This window comes from Pleurodeles waltl, chromosome 8 (genome assembly GCF_031143425.1).
Source record: "Pleurodeles waltl isolate 20211129_DDA chromosome 8, aPleWal1.hap1.20221129, whole genome shotgun sequence".
Taxonomy (NCBI): Eukaryota; Metazoa; Chordata; class Amphibia; order Caudata; family Salamandridae; genus Pleurodeles; species Pleurodeles waltl.
Window position 1 is genome coordinate 1,307,374,248 of NC_090447.1, and position 23,736 is coordinate 1,307,397,983.

Sequence of the window (23,736 nt, forward strand, 5' to 3'; positions counted from 1 at the left end):
AGTGTGTTGATTGTCACTGGCATGTTCGTTTGGCACAGTATATTATTAGAATACTGTGTTCTTAATGAACCTTTTTCTTCTCTTAGATTCCTGTATCATAAATTTAACCTAGTTTGCCATAACTGTGAGGATTAGGTATGATTATTTTGAGGTCCTGACGAATCGCACCAAGATCTTTATAGACTTATTTTAGCGAGAAACATGTTGACCTTCAATCTAGGCATTGTAGAGATGTCCAACTCTAAAATACACATACTTAATCCCTGGACTATAGGGTTCACTAACATCAGACACTACATTGAGAATTGGGTAATAGTCATTATTCTTACTTCCCCTTATCTAAATTGTTTTTAGTCTTGACAGAGGCCCACATTCTCAAACATTTCACTATATGGTCCCTCTTGTCAATTTTCAACAGTTCATCTCACCAGTCCCACATTATTGCATTCACCTCCAGCAGTTCTCTTCAGAAGATCTCTGGTAAAGAGCCCCCACGAGGGGCCCGTCAGACATTGCAGTGCCGATCTGACGCGGAGCAAAGCCTGATGAAGAAGCATGTCCCCACTGGTTAGTGAGGGCACTTGTTCCTGATTCAGGTTACCCACAGGGACCGTTTTTGATCTCTCCTGGACTAGGGGGTAGATCTATATGAATACATTTCCTTTAGAACTGTACATTCGTTTTTCTATGATCCTATATCAAAAATAGCAAGATGGATAGTCAAATGCATTCAAGCTTGCTATACTAAAGCTAAGTCACAATTAACTCTACCACCTAGAGCACATTCGACTAGGAAAAAAGTGCATCTATGGCATTTTTGGGTAACATACCTATAGCGGACATTTTTAAAGCAGCAGCCTGGTCTACACCACACATGTTTGCTAAACGTTATGCAGACGTCTTTGCGGGACAACAAGCAAATGTTGGACAAGCTGTACTTGAACACTTTTTCAAACAATTGCAACACCGGCACACTAACCACAGCTTTATTGAGGGACTGCTTTACAGTCTGTGTACCTACAGCTACACATGCCATTGAATGGAAAAAGCTGTTCGTGGCATGTAATGCTGTAGATTCACATGCGCCCTCCCTTCTTCCCGGAAGTGTGTACAGGTTGCAATTTACATCTATTGTACCCTACTGTATATTCTTCACTACGTCACTCTCCTGCCTAAAGAGAAACAGTCTAACAAAGGACTTGTTGCCCATGTCTAGTACACCCGTAAAATGGCATCCCTGCACTCGAAGCCCAGTAAAATGGGGCTGGAGTTCGTGGGGGCACCTCTGCTAGTGCAGGGGTGCCCTCACACACAGCTACCTGCACCCTACCCTCTTTGCTGAGAGGGCCTACTATAGGGGTGACAAAGTGACCTGGTGCAGTGACCTGTAGTGAAAACTGGTGCGTGCACCCGGTTCACGCAAACTGCAATGGCAGGCCTGCAGAACCCTTTGCATGGGCTCCCTATGGGTGGCAGAAGAACTGCTGCAGCCCATAGCGATCCCCTGGAACCCCACTACCCTGGGTACCTAGGTACCATATACTAGGGACTTACATTGGGGGGGGGGGGGGGAGGAGGTGGTATGCCAATTGTGGGAAGACAAAGTTACCAGCAACCAAATTAAGAGGAGAGCATCATCACTGGGTTCCTGGTTAGCAGGATCCTAGTGAACAGTCAAACACAAACAGGCCAAAAGTGGGGGGGGGGGGTAACCAAGCTAGAAAGAGGCTACTCTCTTACAGTGTGTGTTTGGGGCCTACTTGTGCCCCCCTCACCCAGTGCTCCTCTAAATCCCCCAGGTCTGCCCTCCGAAGACGCGGGTACTTAACTGCCAGCATATCTGAAACAGAGTGCCCCCAATATCCATAGGAGCCCTTGTTAAATTTTCCACATCTTTGATCTCCAAAAAAAAATTAGAATCCATTTTGGATCTCATGACCGGTCTGCTTTGATTTAGAAACAATGGTTTTGAGAATATTTTTAATTATTTGAACTGCCTACAGGCAAGAAGAAGAACGTAGAATTCGTGAAGAAGAATTTATACGCCACCGAGAACAGGAAGAAATGAGGCGTCAAGGATTCAAGCCCAGTTACATGGACCCTGTAAGTAAACCCCACTTAAAACGGCCTACATATGTTAGCAGTGGTTGTCCCTTAACAACAACTTTTCTAAATGTTGATTGCTTTTCTTTTTCACATTTCCAAAATGAAACCCTATGTAACTTAATTCTTGTGTGAAGTGAAATTAATGAATGACTCTACCTTTGAGTGTTGGGTGGGTGTTAACTCTATTTTATGTGTTTACTATTGAATAAATTCCATAGCTTACTTACCAGAGATCTTCTGTAGTTTGTTGTTCTTAGTCTGGCAAGGTTAACCATTTTTGTTTCTTGAGTAAAACACTCGATTGTAAGTATTTGAATCTTGAGTTTACATTGGAAGTTTCTTGGACAGTGTTGATGTCTCTTTAAAATTAATAAAGGTTTTGATCGCTTTTTTCCATTTCTTTAGTTTGTCGATCAGCTGTTTTTGTGTACTCCAGCTTCGTCACAGATGTTACATATTAAATATATTTTTTTTTAACTGAACAAGTTTGTGAAGTAACACCATATAAGTGCAAAAGTTAATTTGCTAAATCCATAGACATGAAGATGTTTTGTAGTGTGAATCTTTTCTGGATTCAAATGCTGTGCATTATTTTGCCATCTAATGGCTGGATGACGAATTATCACCTTGTGGAAGTAGTCCTTCTCTTTTTGTTGTTGTGCGTTGATGGATCCACCATTTGGTGCTGTATCCAGCCTCCTGTGACGTCATATGTCCTCTCCAGACGGTCTACTCATGGTCGCCATCTTCAGATTCTTTTTTTTCTTCTGCCTTTGGGCCTGGATGCAGGGTTGAAGGATCCTCAAGTTGTGGAGAATGTTTTTCGAAGACCTTAGGGATTGTTGTTCTAGCAATTTACTACAAACTTCGAAAGAGGTACCGCAGAGAGCCCTTACCCTGGAGGGGATCACTGACACATTGTAAAGAATGCTTGGACAAGGGTCTTCTTGCTCTGTGTGATGAGAACACCCTATTCAAATTTGGTATCAAGTGTCATCACAAGATTGCTCCCTAGGACCTGCTACGGGTGTGTAACCTTTGCCTGCCACTCGACCATCAAAGTGAAAACTGTGTCGTGTGCTGGTTTTAAGGCGCAAACTTTGGAGCAAACATCGAAAGAACCCCTCCCGTCCGAATAGAAGGATACCGCAGTCGAAAGAACAAATGAATAGACTAAGATGTCGAGAGACTATTGAAGTTGAGGCATTTTGATGTCAAAAGATTGAAAAGGCGGGGAGATGCTGAAAAAGTTGTCGCCAGAGATGTAGACGAAATACACCTTGATGTCGGAAAGAAAAGCTTTGAGCATTGATGTAGAAGACTGAACCGCTGAAATTGAGGGTGGGGGAAAGAAGGTGTCTTGAGGCAGGGAATAGCGGCCCTCCTACAAAAGAAAATATTTCAACGCCTTTCTTTAGGAATTCAAAATCCCACATAAATCTTTCACAAAAGGATCTTCCGGGAAAGGTTATCAAGGAGTTAGGACCACATTTAAGTCCAGAACCCCAAGAAGGAGAGGAACAGCAATACTACAGAAGAAGGGGATGAAAGCATGTGATGTTGCAGGATTATGAGGGCTCAGAATATACCCAAACACAATGGCAGGATGCCGAAATTGACTCTTGAGGAGGTAGAGGTACCCCTCTAGACTATCACCACCAGATGACATTACCATTTTATGGACCCATCATAAAAGGAGCCACTGAGCAATAAGGCATTCAACTTGAGGAAGAAAAAGCACAATCCTTCTTCCTCTTGGAAACTCTTTACCTTCCCAGACAAGAAAACAGTTTCTTCCCATGCTTCCTAGCATGCTTGATCAGTAGACAGAAGCATTTAAAGAATTGGCAACATGCAGAGCAATAACTCTGCAAGCAGAAAAGAAATACAAGCATTCCTCCAAAGACTGCAAATATAAAAGGTACGTTACCGGCAGATTCGATCACTGCTTTTACTGCCAGAAAAAAGTGCAAACACCCCAGCAACATCGGGACCAGATAAGGTAAGTAAGACCATGGACTTAGGTGGCACAAAACTTCAAAGGGGTGCAGCTAACCAGTGGAGGATAGCCAACTCAGATGCCTTCCTGAAGAGGTACAGGTACCAAGAGTGAGAAGAAATGGGAGAATTAATGAGGCATCCATCAGGGCAATATCGAAAAAGAGCAGCATCTCTTGCAGAGGAAGGGAAAAACCTTGCCAATACCTTAAAGTCGGCTGTGGATGCAGCAGACACGACAAGTTGCCAGATGATGGCAGGAACAACTCTTAGATGCCATGCTTGGCTAAGAATATCTGGTTTCAAGCCAAAAGTACAATTGAACATTACTAATACATCATTCAACGGAGAGCTATTTTTTGGGAAGTGTAGTAGATGAGACCCTGCAACAAATTAAGATGGACACTGCTAAGTTGATGGGTGCCTTACAATTCAGGGGAATCATAAGGAGAGAAACACCAGTGAGCAGAAGACCATCAAGCAAGAGACGTTTACTGGCAACATCACCACATCAGGTGTTCCGAAGGCACACCCCATACACAGTCAGTCTCAACAATGGCCGTTTCAAACTCAAGTAGGACAGTCTATTCTAGGAAAGCGCTCACCCAGTCAAGGAAGGAGCAACTTTCTCATCCAAGTGACTGCACAGAACACCTAAACCTGACACGCAACACCTGTGGGAGGGAAAATAAAATGCTTCCTGTGTAGAGGTAGATAACATCAGACAATTGGATTTTAAATCTCATGAAATTTGGATATTGCATAGAAATAGACGCCACAGGTAAGGGGACAAAAGATCAGAATACATTTAAAGGAAGAAACAATACGACTAGTCAAAGAAATAGAGGAGTAATTGCAAAAGGAAGCAGTAGAAAGAGTTCCCTAAAAGGAGATCACCCAAGGAAACTTCTCAACATATTTGTTGATTCAAAAAAACAGATGGAAGCTTTTGTCCAATTCTGCACCCAAAGTTCATAAGCAAATTCATCAAAATGTGAAATTTCAAAATGACAACACTACAAGAAGTAATTCCACAACTGCAAATGGGAGACTAGCAACAATAGATCTAAAGAATGCATAATTGTACATCCGCAATCCGTTTCTAAGATTAGAAGTGAACAAACCGTACCAATTAAAAGTTCTAGCTATCAGCATAAAATCAGCACCAAGAGTTTTCACAAAATGCTTAGCAGCAGTATCGGCATATTTGAGAGGACAGGAAATACATGTGTATCTGTACCTAGACGACTGGCTTATAAGAGCAAAACCTGCAAGCAAATGCAAAAAAGATGTGCAAGAGGTGATATTTATGCTATAAAAATGAAGAATTTCAATACATACAGAAAAAACGTCCACAAAGCCAAAACAGGAAAAGGAGCAAAAATCAACATGGTAGAAGCAAAAGCTTATCCCTGCGAAAAGTGGATTTTATCCATTCTAAAAGAAACTCACCAGTACCAGAAGGGACAAACTAACAGTGAGCTCAATGTAGGAAAATATTGGGAAGGATGACAGCTTGCATACCCTTATACAAAAAACCACATTCGAGGCTTCACATGAGATCAATCCAGGAATGGCTATAAACACAGTGGTCACAAGATATGGGGAGTTAGGAGGATCTAGTGGTTGTCACATAAAAAATACAGGAGGAGCTGGTGTGGTGTTTATCTTGATCTTCCAACAGTGGGGAACTCTGGAAGTAGACTTATTCTCATCACGGACAAACACAAAATGCCAATACTTTGCGTCCAGACACCCTGGCCACCAGTCTCTAGGAAATGCCCTGCCGATAAACTGGTTGGAAGTTTCCTTGCGCATTTCCACCGATACCCCTGTTACACGGGATAATCAACAAATGAAAACAGAACAAAATGAAGTTGATGTTTATTGATCCACAGTTGGCAAGGCAAACATAGTACTCAGAACTAATACAAATGGCATAGGGTCGCATTCATAAATTAGTAAACAGACAAGACCTGATGTCAACGAAAAAATACTACATGGTAAAGGTACTCAAGATGGTGCCAAAGGTCGGAATTGTTACACCAAAATACTAAGGATGTGACAGCCTTTAAATACTTTACACATCTCCTAGAATGCAAGCTCGCTTATACATCATTAAAAGATCTGGCAGCAACTGTGGCATACATAAGGTGTTATATAGCAAGAAGATTGTTTAAATCACCAGTCATAAAATGCTTCCTAGAAGGAGCAAAGAATAGCACCACCCAGACAAGTGCCAGCACCTTAATCTGGTTTTAATGCAACTCTTGAGCCTCTGCTCAAGGCTTCAATATAGATGCTTATGTTATAAATTCTTTCTAGTGGCAGTGACATCACTCCACAGAGTAAGTGAACTACAGGCCCTTATCATACAAGAACCATGCCTGCAAATGCATAAAGATAGAGTAGTTGTGAGAACGGACCCTCATTTTCTTCTAAAGATTATTTCACAATTTAATATTAATCAGACTATTCAAATTACAAGTTTTTTCCCAGAACCTAAGACTAAAGAGGAAAGAGCACTGCACACACTGGATGTATGAAGAGCAACCATATACTATATAGAGAGAACCAAAACAGATAGGAAATCAAAACAACTATTTGTTTCCTTTCCTAGCAACAGTCTGGGCAAACCAGCTACTAAAAGGGCAATTACCAAATGGATTTCACAAATCATTCAAATGTGTCACGCAAATACAGGTGTACAACTAAGCAGCACTCCAAGAGCACATTCAACAACAAAAAAAGGGCAACTATTGCTTTCTGAACAAATATTCCCTGACAGGACATTTCAATGACAGCTACTTGGGCATCAGTTCATATGTTCACAAAACATTATTGTATCGGTATCCAGATGAACAAGGAAGCTCTAATGGGATGAGAAAGTATTTAAACATCTATTTTCTAACTTAAATCCATTCTCATCCCAACCACCAGGAGAATAAAAAACGCTACAAAATCAATGCACAGCCTGTGAATCCAGAAAGGATTCATGCTGCAAAATAAAATGGTTTCTTACCTGTAATAGATGTTTTGCAGCTTGAAGAATTTTCTGGATTTCCAGGGGACCCACCCACATCCCCTAGGAGATGGAGAAAAAAGACACTGTAAATGGTGACCACGAGAAGAGCATCTTAAGAGGACGTATGATGTTGTAGTAGGCTGGATAAGGCCCCAGATGGTGGATCCATCGACACCCAAAAAAATAAAAATAGAGAACGACTACTACTACAAGGGGAAAATTCTGGACCCAACCACTAGATAGCAGACTAAAGCGCAGCATGCGAATCTAGAATATTCTTCAAGCTGCAAAACTATAACGGGCACGAAACCATTTCGTTTTTGTGTATTCATGTATATTTGGAAATCACTACGTATAAGGTGCAATCCCTTTATAAAAGACTCTAATATCCTATTTACAGGTGACTGGTGATATCTCTAGTCACCTATAGTAAACAAATGATGTATCTGTGCAACTCAAGTTATAGTTGCCAGGGTGAAATTCAGACTGTGGAGCATAGTACAGCTGCATCTTCTGATAGCTTGTTCTAAAACAAGTGTTCAGCAGAAAAGAGCATTCATGGCACAGTATATCTATTTCCCACCTGGTAGGTCATTGCAGGAAAGCTAGAACCTCTGCATGTTTCTACACAGTCTGAGCCGCATGTTTTATTTTGAACTGATTCTAAAATCTTTTTTTTTTTTTTTTTCAAATGTTTATGCTTCTTGATCTGTTTAGTCTCATTGTACAGATTATGCTATTATTCTTATTGTCTATAATGAACATGAAAGAGCAAGACACCAGGGATTTAAATGGGTTGTGGGGTGGGTGATGGCATGACCATATATTATAAGGAATAAAGTACCCCCTGATGTTCATTATGAGGATATTTTAAGCCCCCTTGGAGTTCCATGACCTGATTAAAGGAATGGTGCCTTCTTCCTCCGTGTGGTACTTTAACTTCTGTGATTCGCAATATCCTTCAAATGTACAACAGGGATTACTTTAGTAGATGTAGATATCGATATAAAGATGGAAAATAAATGTGTGTGTGACTAAATATATATATATATATATATATACATATATACATACACACACACACACACCAAATGGTTTCTGTATCGCCATAACACTGAATGGCAATATGACTTCCTGGTACATGTAATCCGTTATTCATTTAATGGCTTTATTTTTTGGGCAGTTAGTTTGAAAAAAGGTTAGTCATGAACAGTGTTTAGTTGAAGAAAAAATGCCACTGGTTTGTTTAACAGTTTGTAGAAGGTGGAGATTGTTGAACGTTTTCCCTACAACTAAAAATGGGGACTAATTTGAATCTGAATGTTTGAGGTTCTGTTTACCTTTCATATGTAGATTGTTGATTAAACAGTGGGCAGGATTATGGCTCTGCTGGGTGGGTTAGGGCTGTCATTCTTCTATATAACTTATTTCATTGAGACTTCTGCAGTGTTAAATATATATTTCATCATTCCATGTGAAATGTGGTTTCTTATACAGTTGCCAGATATCTTCAAGATCGAAGGCTTATAAAAACAGGAATTGTAAAAACCACAAATACAGAGTAATGTGTGTAGATCGAGGTGTGTATATTTATTCCATGGCAATGAGAATGTTGCATAAACACGCTTTTTAAAACAACTGTACTAATATACATACATTCACAAGGACCGGAACAGCAAATCCATGAAAAGAACCTGGTACAACATTTTTCACAAAGTTCCTTGTCTGAGGAACAACTTGCACTTGCTACCAAGGAGTGCTTCTTTATCACTATTTATGATTTGGCAGTGATGTAGATAATACCTCAGCAATTTCTTTCCATCGATCAGAAAGGTAACCCTGCTTTTCCGCCTAGGTTTCACCATCAGTATCAAGAAATCTTACCTATAGACACTGCAAACAAAAACTTACAGGGTGTAATATTCGGTACATATTTGGTTGTGGCAAACAAGTGAATAGTATGGGCAGTTTAGTGATTGATTGCAATTCTCCAGACATTACAGTATCACTGTGAGAATTGTGATGAGTTTGTTGTGCATGAATGGTGTCTTGCATTGGGTTAGTTCCCAATGCTTGTCTTTATACATATCTGTTGAGCCTGGTGTTCTGAAGCTTGCAGCTGTATGGGATTTGAGGGGATCCATTATATCAAATCAAACAAAAACTGATTAGGTGTCAAATTCATAATTGAATGTTGGTATTCTGCTCTGCAGATTCCCACATACACACAACTTTTTGACTGATGTATATCTTCAAGAAATGTGGTTGTGTGGAACAGCTTCAGTGCTTTTGAATTAGTCACTTTTTGTGGCACTAAAATAATTCCAGACACAATTAGGATGAAAAAAAGTTACTAAAACACAACCTGGCAAACCCATATTATGATTTGAAAGCAAAGGGGCGCACTCTTCCTCCTTCTGTTATAAAATGCACAAAAAATACAGAACTGGGCTCTCAAACGCATCATCTAACAGGGCTCCTTACAGGCACAGACTGTGACTTTGCAGACATACTCAGCACTCAGTTAGGAAACACATGGCTCGAAATCACAAGAGGGCCAATTCAGGGTGGGAGGTACAGCAGACAAAACAACCTTAGCCCAATCTTTGTGTCTTGGACTGTGGATGAGCTGTTCAGAGAGATATGGAATCACTTTTCTATCTTGCTGATTACTTCATTGGTTCATTTGTTTGAAATGTCCCTTCAGACACATCAGAGTTTGCCCAAATTTGTTGACCAGGTGTAGTTGTCAAATGTATCACCTCAATCCAGTGTCACCAAATCTTGTGGTTAGCCTTTGGAAGTCTTAAAATTTGAGTAGGTAATTTTGTGTAGCATGAATGTGACTTTTTTTTATGGTTTGATACGATGTACCTTCTGCCATATAATGGATGGTCTGGAATGGTCTTTGTTGCATTTACCATTGGGTGTCTTATCTATCCCTCTGTGACATCAGATGCCAGTTGTGGGAGCCACATTTGTAGGGTTGCCATCTTCAGATTCTTTTTTTTTTTTCCCCCTACCATTGGGTCTGGAAGCAGAGCAAGAACGCATTAGATATTGAAAGAAAACGTTTGTTTTTTCATATATTGATCATCTTCCAGAGTCTGAGAATCCTTAAAAATTTTTTAAAAAAAAATCTTAATGTTGAGTGCTGATGTAAAGGGTAGAATTTCCACCTAGAAAAACTGAACTTATTTTTCAGGAAGCTCACTGTCTGAAGGACGACAAGCGTCTGGGGATGAACATCGTGAATGGACCATAACCCCTTGTTAGATTCTGTTCAAAGCTCTACCACAAGTCCACACAGAAGGACAAGTACAAGGTTTGTAACCTCTGTTTATAGAGGATGGCAATTGGAAGGGCTGTGATACATAAGAATAAATTCAAGCCTAGACTGTGAAGATTAGGGATACATAACATTGGGCTCATTATGCCATGGCATTTGCAGAAAACATCACTTGCAGACCTTTGTAAATCATTGGAGAACCCAAGTAAAAGGATGTAGCAAACGGAGAGAAGGCTTGGTTGAAGAGCTTGATGAAGAGAGAGAGAGAGGACGCTGACAAAGAGGGTGATGTGAAGAAGCTCCAGGTTAAAACACACATTTGCGGTGGAGCTAAGCTGAAGCATTCAGACTCGGTACCCTCGAAGGCTACTCTTCCACCAAAGACAGCTCAGTATTAGAGGGCAAGCACAAGCAAAGGGAACTCCCCTGGTAAAAATCTAAAGAGTATGTTGCTTATAAACCCTCAAATCCATCCTTCACTCCGAAAAACTATTGGGTGCGTAGGAAGGACAAGGAGCCCTGAACCTTGGAAAGAGACTTGGGTGCCAAAAAAGGAGCATCAAAATGCTCCATGATGAAGAGAAGGCTCTTTCTTGGCAAGGGAAGGACGGCTCTAGGCCAGAATTGAGGCCCTCGTGAAGAAGAAATTAGACTCGCCCAAGGATATTGCATTCCTCTGAGGCCTCAGAAGGGGAAGGAACAAGAGGTGGAGCTAGAGCATCTAACACTCGAGTCTAAGGAGGAGGAAAGAAGAGTTCTTTGAAGAAGGGGACTTGGAAGGTCATTTTGACTAGGATTTTCTCAAAGATCTAGGGGCAGCAGAAAAATAGCAGGACATAGAGACACTCCCCTGAGGAGGGGCAGATACTTGGCTCTCCAGACCATCACCCCAGATTTCTTTGCACCTTGAAAGCCAAGGGATCGGCCAGGAACTCACCGCCCTGCTCAACATCTCTATCACCACCGCAACATTTCCTGACACCTGTAAGCATGCCAAAGTCAGACCACGGCTCAAAAAACCCTCTGCCGACCCCAGCGAACCCCAAAACTACTGGCTAGTTGTAAAGAAATGGCTCCCTGTTGCAGTTACCCCCCACTTTTTGCCTGATACTGATGCTGACTTGACTGAGAAGTGTGCTGGGACCCTGCTAACCAGGCCCCAGCACCAGTGTTCCTTCACCTAAAATGTACCATTGTATCCACAATTGGCACACCCTGGCATTCAGATAAGTCCCTTGTAACTGGTACTTCTAGTACCAAGGGCCCTGATGCCAAGAAAGGTCTCTAAGGGCTGCAGCATGTCTTATGCCACCCTAGAGACCCCTCACTCAGCACAGACACACTGCTTACAAGCCTGTGTGTGCTGGTGAGAACAAAATGAGTAAGTCGACATGGCACTCCCCTCAGGGTGCCATGCCAGCCTCTCACTGCCTATGCAGTATAGGTAAGACACCCCTCTAGCAGGCCTTACAGCCCTAAGGCAGGGTGCACTATACCATAGGTGAGGGTACCAGTGCATGAGCACTGTGCCCCTACAGTGTCTAAGCAAAACCTTAGACATTGTAAGTGCAGGGTAGCCATAAGAGTATATGGTCTGGGAGTCTGTTTTACACGAACTCCACAGCACCATAATGGCTACACTGAAAGCTGGGAAGTTTGGTATCAAACTTCTCAGCACAATAAATGCACACTGATGCCAGTGTACATTTTATTGCAAAATACACCCCAGAGGGCACCTTAGAGGTGCCCCCTGAAACTTAACCAACTAGCTGTGTAGGCTGACTGGTTCCAGCAGCCTGCCACACTAGAGACATGTTGCTGGCCCCATGGGGAGAGTGCCTTTGTCACTCTGAGGCCAGTAACAAAGCCTGCACTGGGTGGAGATGCTAACACCTCCCCCAGGCAGGAGCTGTGACACCTGGCGGTGAGCCTCAAAGGCTCACCCCTTTGTCACAGCCCAGCAGGGCACTCCAGCTTAGTGGAGTTGCCCGCCCCCTCCGGCCACGGCCCCCACTTTTGGCGGCAAGGCTGGAGGGAACAAAGAAAGCAACAAGGAGGAGTCACTGGCCAGTCAGGACAGCCCCTAAGGTGTCCTGAGCTGAAGTGACTCTAACTTTTAGAAATCCTCCATCTTGCAGATGGAGGATTCCCCCAATAGGGTTAGGATTGTGACCCCCTCCCCTTGGGAGGAGGCACAAAGAGGGTGTACCCACCCTCAGGGCTAGTAGCCATTGGCTACTAACCCCCCAGACCTAAACACGCCCTTAAATTTAGTATTTAAGGGCTACCCTGAACCCTAGAAAATTAGATTCCTGCAACTACAAGAAGAAGGACTGCCTAGCTGAAAAACCCCTGCAGAGGAAGACCAGAAGACGACAACTGCCTTGGCTCCAGAAACTCACCGGCCTGTCTCCTGCCTTCCAAAGATCCTGCTCCAGCGACGCCTTCCGAAGGGACCAGCGACCTCGACATCCTCTGAGGACTGCCCCTGCTTCGAAAAGACAAGAAACTCCCGAGGACAGCGGACCTGCTCCAAGAAAAGCTGCAACTTTGTTTCCAGCAGCTTTAAAGAACCCTGCAAACTCCCCGCAAGAAGCGTGAGACTTGCAACACTGCACCCGGCGACCCCGACTCGGCTGGTGGAGATCCGACGCCTCAGGAGGGACCCCAGGACTACTCTGATACTGTGAGTACCAAAACCTGTCCCCCCTGAGCCCCCACAGCGCCGCCTGCAGAGGGAATCCCGAGGCTTCCCCTGACCGCGACTCCTTGAATCCCAAGTCCCGACACCTGGGAGAGACCCTGCACCCGCAGCCCCCAGGACCTGAAGGACCGGACTTTCACTGGAGGAGTGACCCCCAGGAGTCCCTCTCCCTTGACCAAGTGGAGGTTTCCCCGAGGAACCCCCCCCTTGCCTGCCTGCAGCGCTGAAGAGATCCCTAGATCTCCCATTGACTTCCATTACAAACCCGACGCTTGTTTCTACACTGCACCCGCCCGCCCCCGCGCCGCTGAGGGTGAAATTTCTGTGTGGACTTGTGTCCCCCCCGGTGCCCTACAAAACCCCCCTGGTCTGCCCTCCGAAGACGCGGGTACTTACCTGCAAGCAGACCGGAACCGGGGCACCCCCTTCTCTCCATTCTAGCCTATGTGTTTTGGGCACCACTTTGAACTCTGCACCTGACCGGCCCTGAGCTGCTGGTGTGGTGACTTTGGGGTTGCTCTGAACCCCCAACGGTGGGCTACCTTGGACCAAGAACTGAACCCTGTAAGTGTCTTACTTACCTGGTAAAACTAACAAATACTTACCTCCCCTAGGAACTGTGAAAATTGCACTAAGTGTCCACTTTTAAAACAGCTATTTGTGAATAACCTGAAAAGTATACATGCAATTTTTATGATTTAAAGTTCCTAAAGTACTTACCTGCAATACCTTTCAAATGAGATATTACATGTAGAATTTGAACCTGTGGTTCTTAAAATAAACTAAGAAAAGATATTTTTCTATATAAAAACCTATTGGCTGGATTTGTCTCTGAGTGTGTGTACCTCATTTATTGTCTATGTGTATGTACAACAAATGCTTAACACTACTCCTTGGATAAGCCTACTGCTCGACCACACTACCACAAAATAGAGCATTAGTATTATCTCTTTTTACCACTATTTTACCTCTAAGGGGAACCCTTGGACTCTGTGCATGCTATTCCTTACTTTGAAATAGCACATACAGAGCCAACTTCCTACATTGGTGGATCAGCGGTGGGGTACAAGACTTTGCATTTGCTGGACTACTCAGCCAATACCTGATCACACGACAAATTCCAAAATTGTCATTAGAAATTGATTTTTGCAATTTGAAAAGTTTTCTAAATTCTTAAAAGACCTGCTAGGGCCTTGTGTTAGATCCTGTTTAGCATTTCTTTTAGAGTTTAAAAGGTTGTAAAAGTTTGAATTAGATTCTAGAACCAGTTTTTAGTTTCTTAAAAAGTATTCCAACTTTTAGAAGCATAATGTCTAGCACAGATGTGAATGTGGTGGAACTCGACACCACACCTTACCTCCATCTACAGATGAGAGAGCTAAGGTCACTCTGTAAACTAAAGAAAATAGCAATGGGCCCCAAACCTACCAAAGTACAGCTCCAGGAGCTTTTGGCAGAGTTTGAAAAGGCCAACCCCTCTGAGGATGACAACTCAGAGGAAGAGGATAGTGACTTGGAGGACAATTCCCCCCTACCAGTCCTATCTAGGGAGAACAGGGTCCCTCAAACCCTAACTCCAAAAATAATAGTCAGAGATGCTGGTTCCCTCACAGGAGAGACCAACACCTCTGAAATCACTGAGGATAACTCCAGTGAAGATGACCCCCTGTTAGCCAGGATGGTCAAAAGATTGGCTTTGGAAAAGCAGCTCCTAGCCATAGAAAGGGAAAGAAAAGAGATGGGCCTAGGTCCCATCGATGGTGGCAGCAACTTAAATAGGGTCAGAGATTCTCCTGACATCCTAAAAATCCCCAAAGGGATTGTAACAAAATATGAAAATGGTGATGACATCACCAAATGGTTCACAGCTTTTGAGAGGGCTTGTGTAACCAGAAAAGTGAACAGATCTCACTGGGGTGCTCTCCTTTGGGAAATGTTCACTGGAAAGTGTAGGGATAGACTCCTCACACTCTCTGGAAAAGATGCAGAATCCTATGACCTCATGAAGGGTACCCTGATTGAGGGCTTTGGATTCTCCACTGAGGAGTATAGAATTAGATTCAGGGGGGCTCAAAAATCCTCGAGCCAGACCTGGGTTGATTTTGTGGACTACTCAGTAAAAACACTAGATGGTTGGTTAACTGGAAATGAAGTGTGTGACTATGTTGGGCTTTATAATTTGTTTATGAAAGAACACATTTTAAGTAACTGCTTCAATGAAAAGTTGCATCAGTATCTGGTAGACCTAGGTCCAATTTCTCCCCAAGAATTGGGAAAGAAGGCAGACCACTGGGTCAAGACTAGGGTAACCAAAACTTCCACTGGGGGTGACCAAAAGAAAGGGGTTACAAAAACTCCCCAGGAGAAAGTGGGTGACACTAGAAACAAAGAAAAAGAGTCCTCTGTAGGCCCCCAAAAACCAGAACAGGTGGGTGGGCCCCAAGACACAACCCAAAACAAAGGTGGGTACCAGGGTAAGAACTGGGATGCCACTAAGGCATGGTGCCACAACTGTAAACAGTCTGGGCACCACACCAAGGACACTTCTTGTCCCAAAAACAAACCCCAGAACAAAATTCCAGGGGTAACCAGTGTAGCCATGGGAGATGATTCCTCAGATGAGGAGGTCTTCATAGCCTTCAACTGGAAACAGGGCCCAACAGGTGAGTTGGAGATTCCAGAGGGAAGTAGACACTTCCACCACCTACAGGTGAATGGAATCCCAGCCACTGCCCTGAGAGACACTTGTGCCAGTCACACTATTGTGCATGACAGGCTGGTACTCTCAAACCAGTACATCCCAGGTGAGATGGCCAGAGTAAGAGTTAGCCCAGACAGGGTCACTAATAGGCCTGTGGCTCTTGTGCCCATAGAAGTGGGTGGAACTTTTAGCTGGAGAAGGGTGGTAGTCAGTACAGACCTCCCCCTTGATTGTCTCCTTGGAAATGACTACCCAGAGGTTAGTCAGAGCCTAAGAGAAGAACTGGTCCAGGGCCAGTCCTCTCCCAAGGATTCTGGAGTGCCTGCCTCTGCAGTAAATGCAAGTAGGCCCCAGAGGAAAAAGAAAAGGAAACAGAGTAGGAAAGGTGGACAACCTTTAGCCAAGGTTCCAGCAAGCCAAGGAGATTCTGCTCCAGTAGGGGAGAACTCCAAAAATGGCTCTGATAAAGTCCAACCTGACCCACAAGAAGTCCTGGCTAGTCAGGCAACTGTTAAGCCTGAGTGGGTGGCTCCTCAGCTAACAGAAGAAAGAGTGGAAGAAGGGTGTTTACTACAAGATGTGGTAACCCCCCACTCTAATACAGCAGACAGGCACCCTGAACCCAAAGAAGCCTGTAACTTAGCCCCTTCCCTTGTAGGTAAAGAGCTAAAGGTGTGGTTCTGGGCACTGACAGCTGTCAGTGGCCTCTGCTGGGTGTTAGCCTTTATGGCTGCACTATCCTTGGCATGGTGGTCTGACCCCATGCCAAATAACAAGTTAGGCCCCCTGACCCTGTTGGTCATGGTGGGGTTACTCCAGCTCTGGGTAACCTCTTTGGGTAAGCTAGGGGTGACCCTGGCTAAGATAAGATTAGCAGAGGTGGATACCTCTGACCTCAAAATAGAGAGAATGGGTGAAGACATAAAAAGCACAGACAAGAGGCAGTTCAGACTAGGTCCTATCACTGTGGAAGTGGGTCAGTTCCCCAGAGGGAATGACCTGAACAGGAGGATGTAAGGCAGAGTAGGCCCTGCAACAAACCAGCCGTTTCCTCTACTCTTCCTCGCCTGACAGACTAGGAAGACTCTTCCAGCGTTGGCTGAGTCTCCTGGCCTGTGGGCTGGGGGGGCTTGTGTAAAGAAATGGCTCCCTGTTGCAGTTACCCCCCACTTTTTGCCTGATACTGATGCTGACTTGACTGAGAAGTGTGCTGGGACCCTGCTAACCAGGCCCCAGCACCAGTGTTCCTTCACCTAAAATGTACCATTGTATCCACAATTGGCACACCCTGGCATTCAGATAAGTCCCTTGTAACTGGTACTTCTAGTACCAAGGGCCCTGATGCCAAGAAAGGTCTCTAAGGGCTGCAGCATGTCTTATGCCACCCTAGAGACCCCTCACTCAGCACAGACACACTGCTTACAAGCCTGTGTGTGCTGGTGAGAACAAAATGAGTAAGTCGACATGGCACTCCCCTCAGGGTGCCATGCCAGCCTCTCACTGCCTATGCAGTATAGGTAAGACACCCCTCTAGCAGGCCTTACAGCCCTAAGGCAGGGTGCACTATACCATAGGTGAGGGTACCAGTGCATGAGCACTGTGCCCCTACAGTGTCTAAGCAAAACCTTAGACATTGTAAGTGCAGGGTAGCCATAAGAGTATATGGTCTGGGAGTCTGTTTTACACGAACTCCACAGCACCATAATGGCTACACTGAAAGCTGGGAAGTTTGGTATCAAACTTCTCAGCACAATAAATGCACACTGATGCCAGTGTACATTTTATTGCAAAATACACCCCAGAGGGCACCTTAGAGGTGCCCCCTGAAACTTAACCAACTAGCTGTGTAGGCTGACTGGTTCCAGCAGCCTGCCACACTAGAGACATGTTGCTGGCCCCATGGGGAGAGTGCCTTTGTCACTCTGAGGCCAGTAACAAAGCCTGCACTGGGTGGAGATGCTAACACCTCCCCCAGGCAGGAGCTGTGACACCTGGCGGTGAGCCTCAAAGGCTCACCCCTTTGTCACAGCCCAGCAGGGCACTCCAGCTTAGTGGAGTTGCCCGCCCCCTCCGGCCACGGCCCCCACTTTTGGCGGCAAGGCTGGAGGGAACAAAGAAAGCAACAAGGAGGAGTCACTGGCCAGTCAGGACAGCCCCTAAGGTGTCCTGAGCTGAAGTGACTCTAACTTTTAGAAATCCTCCATCTTGCAGATGGAGGATTCCCCCAATAGGGTTAGGATTGTGACCCCCTCCCCTTGGGAGGAGGCACAAAGAGGGTGTACCCACCCTCAGGGCTAGTAGCCATTGGCTACTAACCCCCCAGACCTAAACACGCCCTTAAATTTAGTATTTAAGGGCTACCCTGAACCCTAGAAAATTAGATTCCTGCAACTACAAGAAGAAGGACTGCCTAGCTGAAAAACCCCTGCAGAGGAAGACCAGAAGACGACAACTGCCTTGGCTCCAGAAACTCACCGGCCTGTCTCCTGCCTTCCAAAGATCCTGCTCCAGCGACGCCTTCCGAAGGGACCAGCGACCTCGACATCCTCTGAGGACTGCCCCTGCTTCGAAAAGACAAGAAACTCCCGAGGACAGCGGACCTGCTCCAAGAAAAGCTGCAACTTTGTTTCCAGCAGCTTTAAAGAACCCTGCAAACTCCCCGCAAGAAGCGTGAGACTTGCAACACTGCACCCGGCGACCCCGACTCGGCTGGTGGAGATCCGACGCCTCAGGAGGGACCCCAGGACTACTCTGATACTGTGAGTACCAAAACCTGTCCCCCCTGAGCCCCCACAGCGCCGCCTGCAGAGGGAATCCCGAGGCTTCCCCTGACCGCGACTCCTTGAATCCCAAGTCCCGACACCTGGGAGAGACCCTGCACCCGCAGCCCCCAGGACCTGAAGGACCGGACTTTCACTGGAGGAGTGACCCCCAGGAGTCCCTCTCCCTTGACCAAGTGGAGGTTTCCCCGAGGAACCCCCCCCTTGCCTGCCTGCAGCGCTGAAGAGATCCCTAGATCTCCCATTGACTTCCATTACAAACCCGACGCTTGTTTCTACACTGCACCCGCCCGCCCCCGCGCCGCTGAGGGTGAAATTTCTGTGTGGACTTGTGTCCCCCCCGGTGCCCTACAAAACCCCCCTGGTCTGCCCTCCGAAGACGCGGGTACTTACCTGCAAGCAGACCGGAACCGGGGCACCCCCTTCTCTCCATTCTAGCCTATGTGTTTTGGGCACCACTTTGAACTCTGCACCTGACCGGCCCTGAGCTGCTGGTGTGGTGACTTTGGGGTTGCTCTGAACCCCCAACGGTGGGCTACCTTGGACCAAGAACTGAACCCTGTAAGTGTCTTACTTACCTGGTAAAACTAACAAATACTTACCTCCCCTAGGAACTGTGAAAATTGCACTAAGTGTCCACTTTTAAAACAGCTATTTGTGAATAACCTGAAAAGTATACATGCAATTTTTATGATTTAAAGTTCCTAAAGTACTTACCTGCAATACCTTTCAAATGAGATATTACATGTAGAATTTGAACCTGTGGTTCTTAAAATAAACTAAGAAAAGATATTTTTCTATATAAAAACCTATTGGCTGGATTTGTCTCTGAGTGTGTGTACCTCATTTATTGTCTATGTGTATGTACAACAAATGCTTAACACTACTCCTTGGATAAGCCTACTGCTCGACCACACTACCACAAAATAGAGCATTAGTATTATCTCTTTTTACCACTATTTTACCTCTAAGGGGAACCCTTGGACTCTGTGCATGCTATTCCTTACTTTGAAATAGCACATACAGAGCCAACTTCCTACACTAGTCTTCCTGTTCTCATTTTCAGCAAAGGTACTGGAAAAGATCATCAACAAGCAATTTGTGACATTCCTGGAGCAGAACCAGCTACCCAACGCCACTCAATCTGGCTTCTGCAGCAATCACACTACCGAAACTGCCCTGATCGCAGCCACTGATGACATCCAAACACTCCTTGACTGAGGAGAAACAGCAGCTTTGACCCCCTTGACCTCTTTGCAGCCTTCGACATTGTATCCCATCACATGCTGATCGAAAGACTCCACCACATCGGCATCCAAGGGTAGCGCTCAGATGGATCACCTTCTTCCTCACCAGAAGAACCCAGAGGAATCACCTCCTACCTTTCTCCTCCGAAATCAAGGAGATCACATGCAGTATCCCCCAAGGCTCATCCTTCAGTCCACCGCTGTTGAACACATATGACCCCAATTGCCTGTGCAGACAGCACCCACCGAACTCATCCTCTCACTGACGACCCCGCCACCACCAGAACCAACTTCCACAGATGCATGACAAGTTTTGCTGCCTGCATGAAAAACTGCCTGCAGTTGAACACAGACAAGACAGAAGTACTGATCTTTGGCAACAGCAGCAACTCGTGGAACAACTCCTGGCGGCCATGAGTCCTAGCACCCGGACCCTCTCCCTTCGTCCACACTGGAAACCTCGGAATCGTCATTGACAACAAGCTCACCATGTAATCACAGATCACGCCATCTTCTCCGCCTGCTTACTCACTTTGCACATGCTTTGTAAGGTCCTCAAGTGGCTACCCTACACCTTCACCCAACAAACCCATGTCACACCTGTAGGAAGTTGGCTCTGTATGTGCTATTTCAAAGTAAGGAATAGCATGCACAGAGTCCAAGGGTTCCCCTTAGAGGTAAAATAGTGGTAAAAATAGATAATACTAATGCTCTATTTTGTGGTAGTGTGGTCGAGCAATAGGCTTATCCAAGGAGTAGTGTTAAGCATTTGTTGTACATACACAAGACAATAAATGAGGTACACACACTCAGAGACAAATCCAGCCAATAGGTTTTTATATAGAAAAATATCTTTTCTTAGTTTATTTTAAGAACCACAGGTTCAAATTCTACATGTAATATCTCATTCGAAAGGTATTGCAGGTAAGTACTTTAGGAACTTCAAATCATCAAAATTGCATGTATACTTTTCAAGTTATTGACAAATAGCTGTTTTAAAAGTGGACACTTAGTGCAATTTTCACAGTTCCTAGGGGAGGTAAGTATTTGTTAGATTAACCAGGTAAGTAAGACACTTACAGGGCTCAGTTCTTGGTCCAAGGTAGCCCACCGTTGGGGGTTCAGAGCAACCCCAAAGTCACCACACCAGCAGCTCAGGGCCGGTCAGGTGCAGAGTCCAAAGTGGTGCCCAAAACACATAGGCTAGAATGGAGAGAAGGGGGTGCCCCGGTTCCGGTCTGCTTGCAGGTAAGTACCCGCGTCTTCGGAGGGCAGACCAGGGGGGTTTTGTAGGGCACCGGGGGGGACACAAGTCCACACAGAAATTTCACCCTCAGCGGCGCGGGGGCGGCCGGGTGCAGTGTAGAAACAAGCGTCGGGTTCGCAATGTTAGTCTATGAGAGATCTCGGGATCTCTTCAGCGCTGCAGGCAGGCAAGGGGGGGATTCCTCGGGGAAACCTCCACTTGGGCAAGGGAGAGGGACTCCTGGGGGTCACTTCTCCAGTGAAAGTCCGGTCCTTCAGGTCCTGGGGGCTGCGGGTGCAGGGTCTCTCCCAGGTGTCGGGACTTTAGGTTCAAAAGAGTCGCGGTCAGGGGAAGCCTCGGGATTCCCTCTGCAGGCGGCGCTGTGGGGGCTCAGGGGGGACAGGTTTTGGTACTCACAGTATCAGAGTAGTCCTGGGGTCCCTCCTGAGGTGTTGGATCGCCACCAGTCGAGTCGGGGTCGCCGGGTGCAGTGCTGCAAGTCTCACGCTTCTTGCGGGGAGCTTGCAGGGATCTTTAAAGTTGCTGGAAACAAAGTTGCAGCTTTTCTTGGAGCAGGTCCGCTGTCCTCGGGAGTTTCTTGTCTTTTCGATGCAGGGGCAGTCCTCAGAGGATGTCGAGGTCGCTGGTCCCTTCGGAAGGCGTCGCTGGAGCAGGATCTTTGGAAGGCAGGAGACAGGCCGGTGAGTTTCTGGAGCCAAGGCAGTTGTCGTCTTCTGGTCTTCCGCTGCAGGGGTTTTCAGCTGGGCAGTCCTTCTTCTTGTTGCAGGAATCTGATTTTCTAGGGTTCAGGGTAGCCCTTAAATACTAAATTTAAGGGCGTGTTTAGGTCTGGGGGGTTAGTAGCCAATGGCTACTAGCCCTGAGGGTGGGTACACCCTCTTTGTGCCTCCTCCCAAGGGGAGGGGGTCACAATCCTAACCCTATTGGGGGAATCCTCCATCTGCAAGATGGAGGATTTCTAAAAGTTAGAGTCACCTCAGCTCAGGACACCTTAGGGGCTGTCCTGACTGGCCAGTGACTCCTCCTTGTTTTTCTCATTATTTTCTCCGGCCTTGCCGCCAAAAGTGGGGCCTGGCCGGAGGGGGCGGGCAACTCCACTAGCTGGAGTGTCCTGCTGGGTTGGCACAAAGGAGGTGAGCCTTTGAGGCTCACCGCCAGGTGTGACAATTCCTGCCTGGGAGAGGTGTTAGCATCTCCACCCAGTGCAGGCTTTGTTACTGGCCTCAGAGTGACAAAGGCACTCTCCCCATGGGGCCAGCAACATGTCTCGGTTTGTGGCAGGCTGCTAAAACTAGTCAGCCTACACAGATAGTCGGTTAAGTTTCAGGGGGCACCTCTAAGGTGCCCTCTGTGGTGTATTTTACAATAAAATGTACACTGGCATCAGAGTGCATTTATTGTGCTGAGAAGTTTGATACCAAACTTCCCAGTTTTCAGTGTAGCCATTATGGTGCTGTGGAGTTCGTGTAAAACAGACTCCCAGACCATATACTCTTATGGCTACCCTGCACTTACAATGTCTAAGGTTTTGCTTAGACACTGTAGGGGCACAGTGCTCATGCACTGGTACCCTCACCTATGGTATAGTGCACCCTGCCTTAGGGCTGTAAGGCCTGCTAGAGGGGTGTCTTACCTATACTGTATAGGCAGTGAGAGGCTGGCATGGCACCCTGAGGGGAGTGCCATGTCGACTTACTCATTTTGTTCTCACCAGCGCACACAGGCTTGTAAGCAGTGTGTCTGTGCTGAGAGAGGGGTCTCTAGGGTGGCATAATGCATGCTACAGCCCTTAGAGACCTTCCCTGGCATCAGGGCCCTTGGTACCAGAGGTACCAGTTACAAGGGACTTATCTGGATGCCAGGGTGTGCCAATTGTGGAAACAATGGTACATTTTAGGTGAAAGAACACTGGTGCTGGGGCCTGGTTAGCAGGGTCCCAGCACACTTCTCAGTCGTCAGCATCAGTATCAGGCAAAAAGTGGGGGGTAACTGCAACAGGGAGCCATTTCTTTACAACACCCCACCTCAGGCAACTACATTGGCTACCTGTACAGAAGAGAGGCTAATTCAAGCTGCTGACCCACGCACACAAGGCTGTACACAACCAAGGACCTACGCACATTAACCACTGCCTAAACTTCCCTAACCGATGAGAAGACTACACTGTGCCTCCCCACCCAACTTTGGACCATCACCTCACTTCCGGAATTCCGAGGCTCTCAAGACTTGGCTGCTCGAATAAGCCTCTTGGACCTGCAAGTGCCTGGATACCCTATCTGGTGATTAGCTGCAGTTTATAAATCCTGATTGATTCTAAAGAAACTCAACAGACTTCGAGTTGCCGCTAGAGAAGGATCAGACCGAGTCAAGTTTTCTCCTAAAGACCCTCTTTTTACTGTTAATTTACCTGATGCACAAACCTAACACTTGATATCTGACTTGTGTAAAGCATGTAAAATTACAGCACGGCAAACTGGAAAAAAACTGTTAATAAGTAACTTTTTTCTTTACTATTGCTGAAGGGGGGAAAGGGCATCACAATCCTCTCAAGGCTTTGCTTCTTGTGAGAGATGGGTCCTATCCCGCTCAACAGTGGTAACTGCACATGTGTATATATAT

The 23,736-nt window shown here is 45.8% G+C and overlaps 1 protein-coding gene across 1 annotated transcript in view; it reads left to right on the top strand.

Annotated features, from left to right (window-relative positions):
- Nucleotides 1-23,736, top strand: part of PSPC1 (paraspeckle component 1) — a 360,968-nt gene that overhangs the window by 190,217 nt on the left and 147,015 nt on the right. The window contains exon 6 of the mRNA XM_069202288.1: nucleotides 2,004-2,103. Coding sequence (XP_069058389.1) covers nucleotides 2,004-2,103 — 100 coding nt within the window. The remainder of the gene's footprint in view (nucleotides 1-2,003; nucleotides 2,104-23,736) is intronic.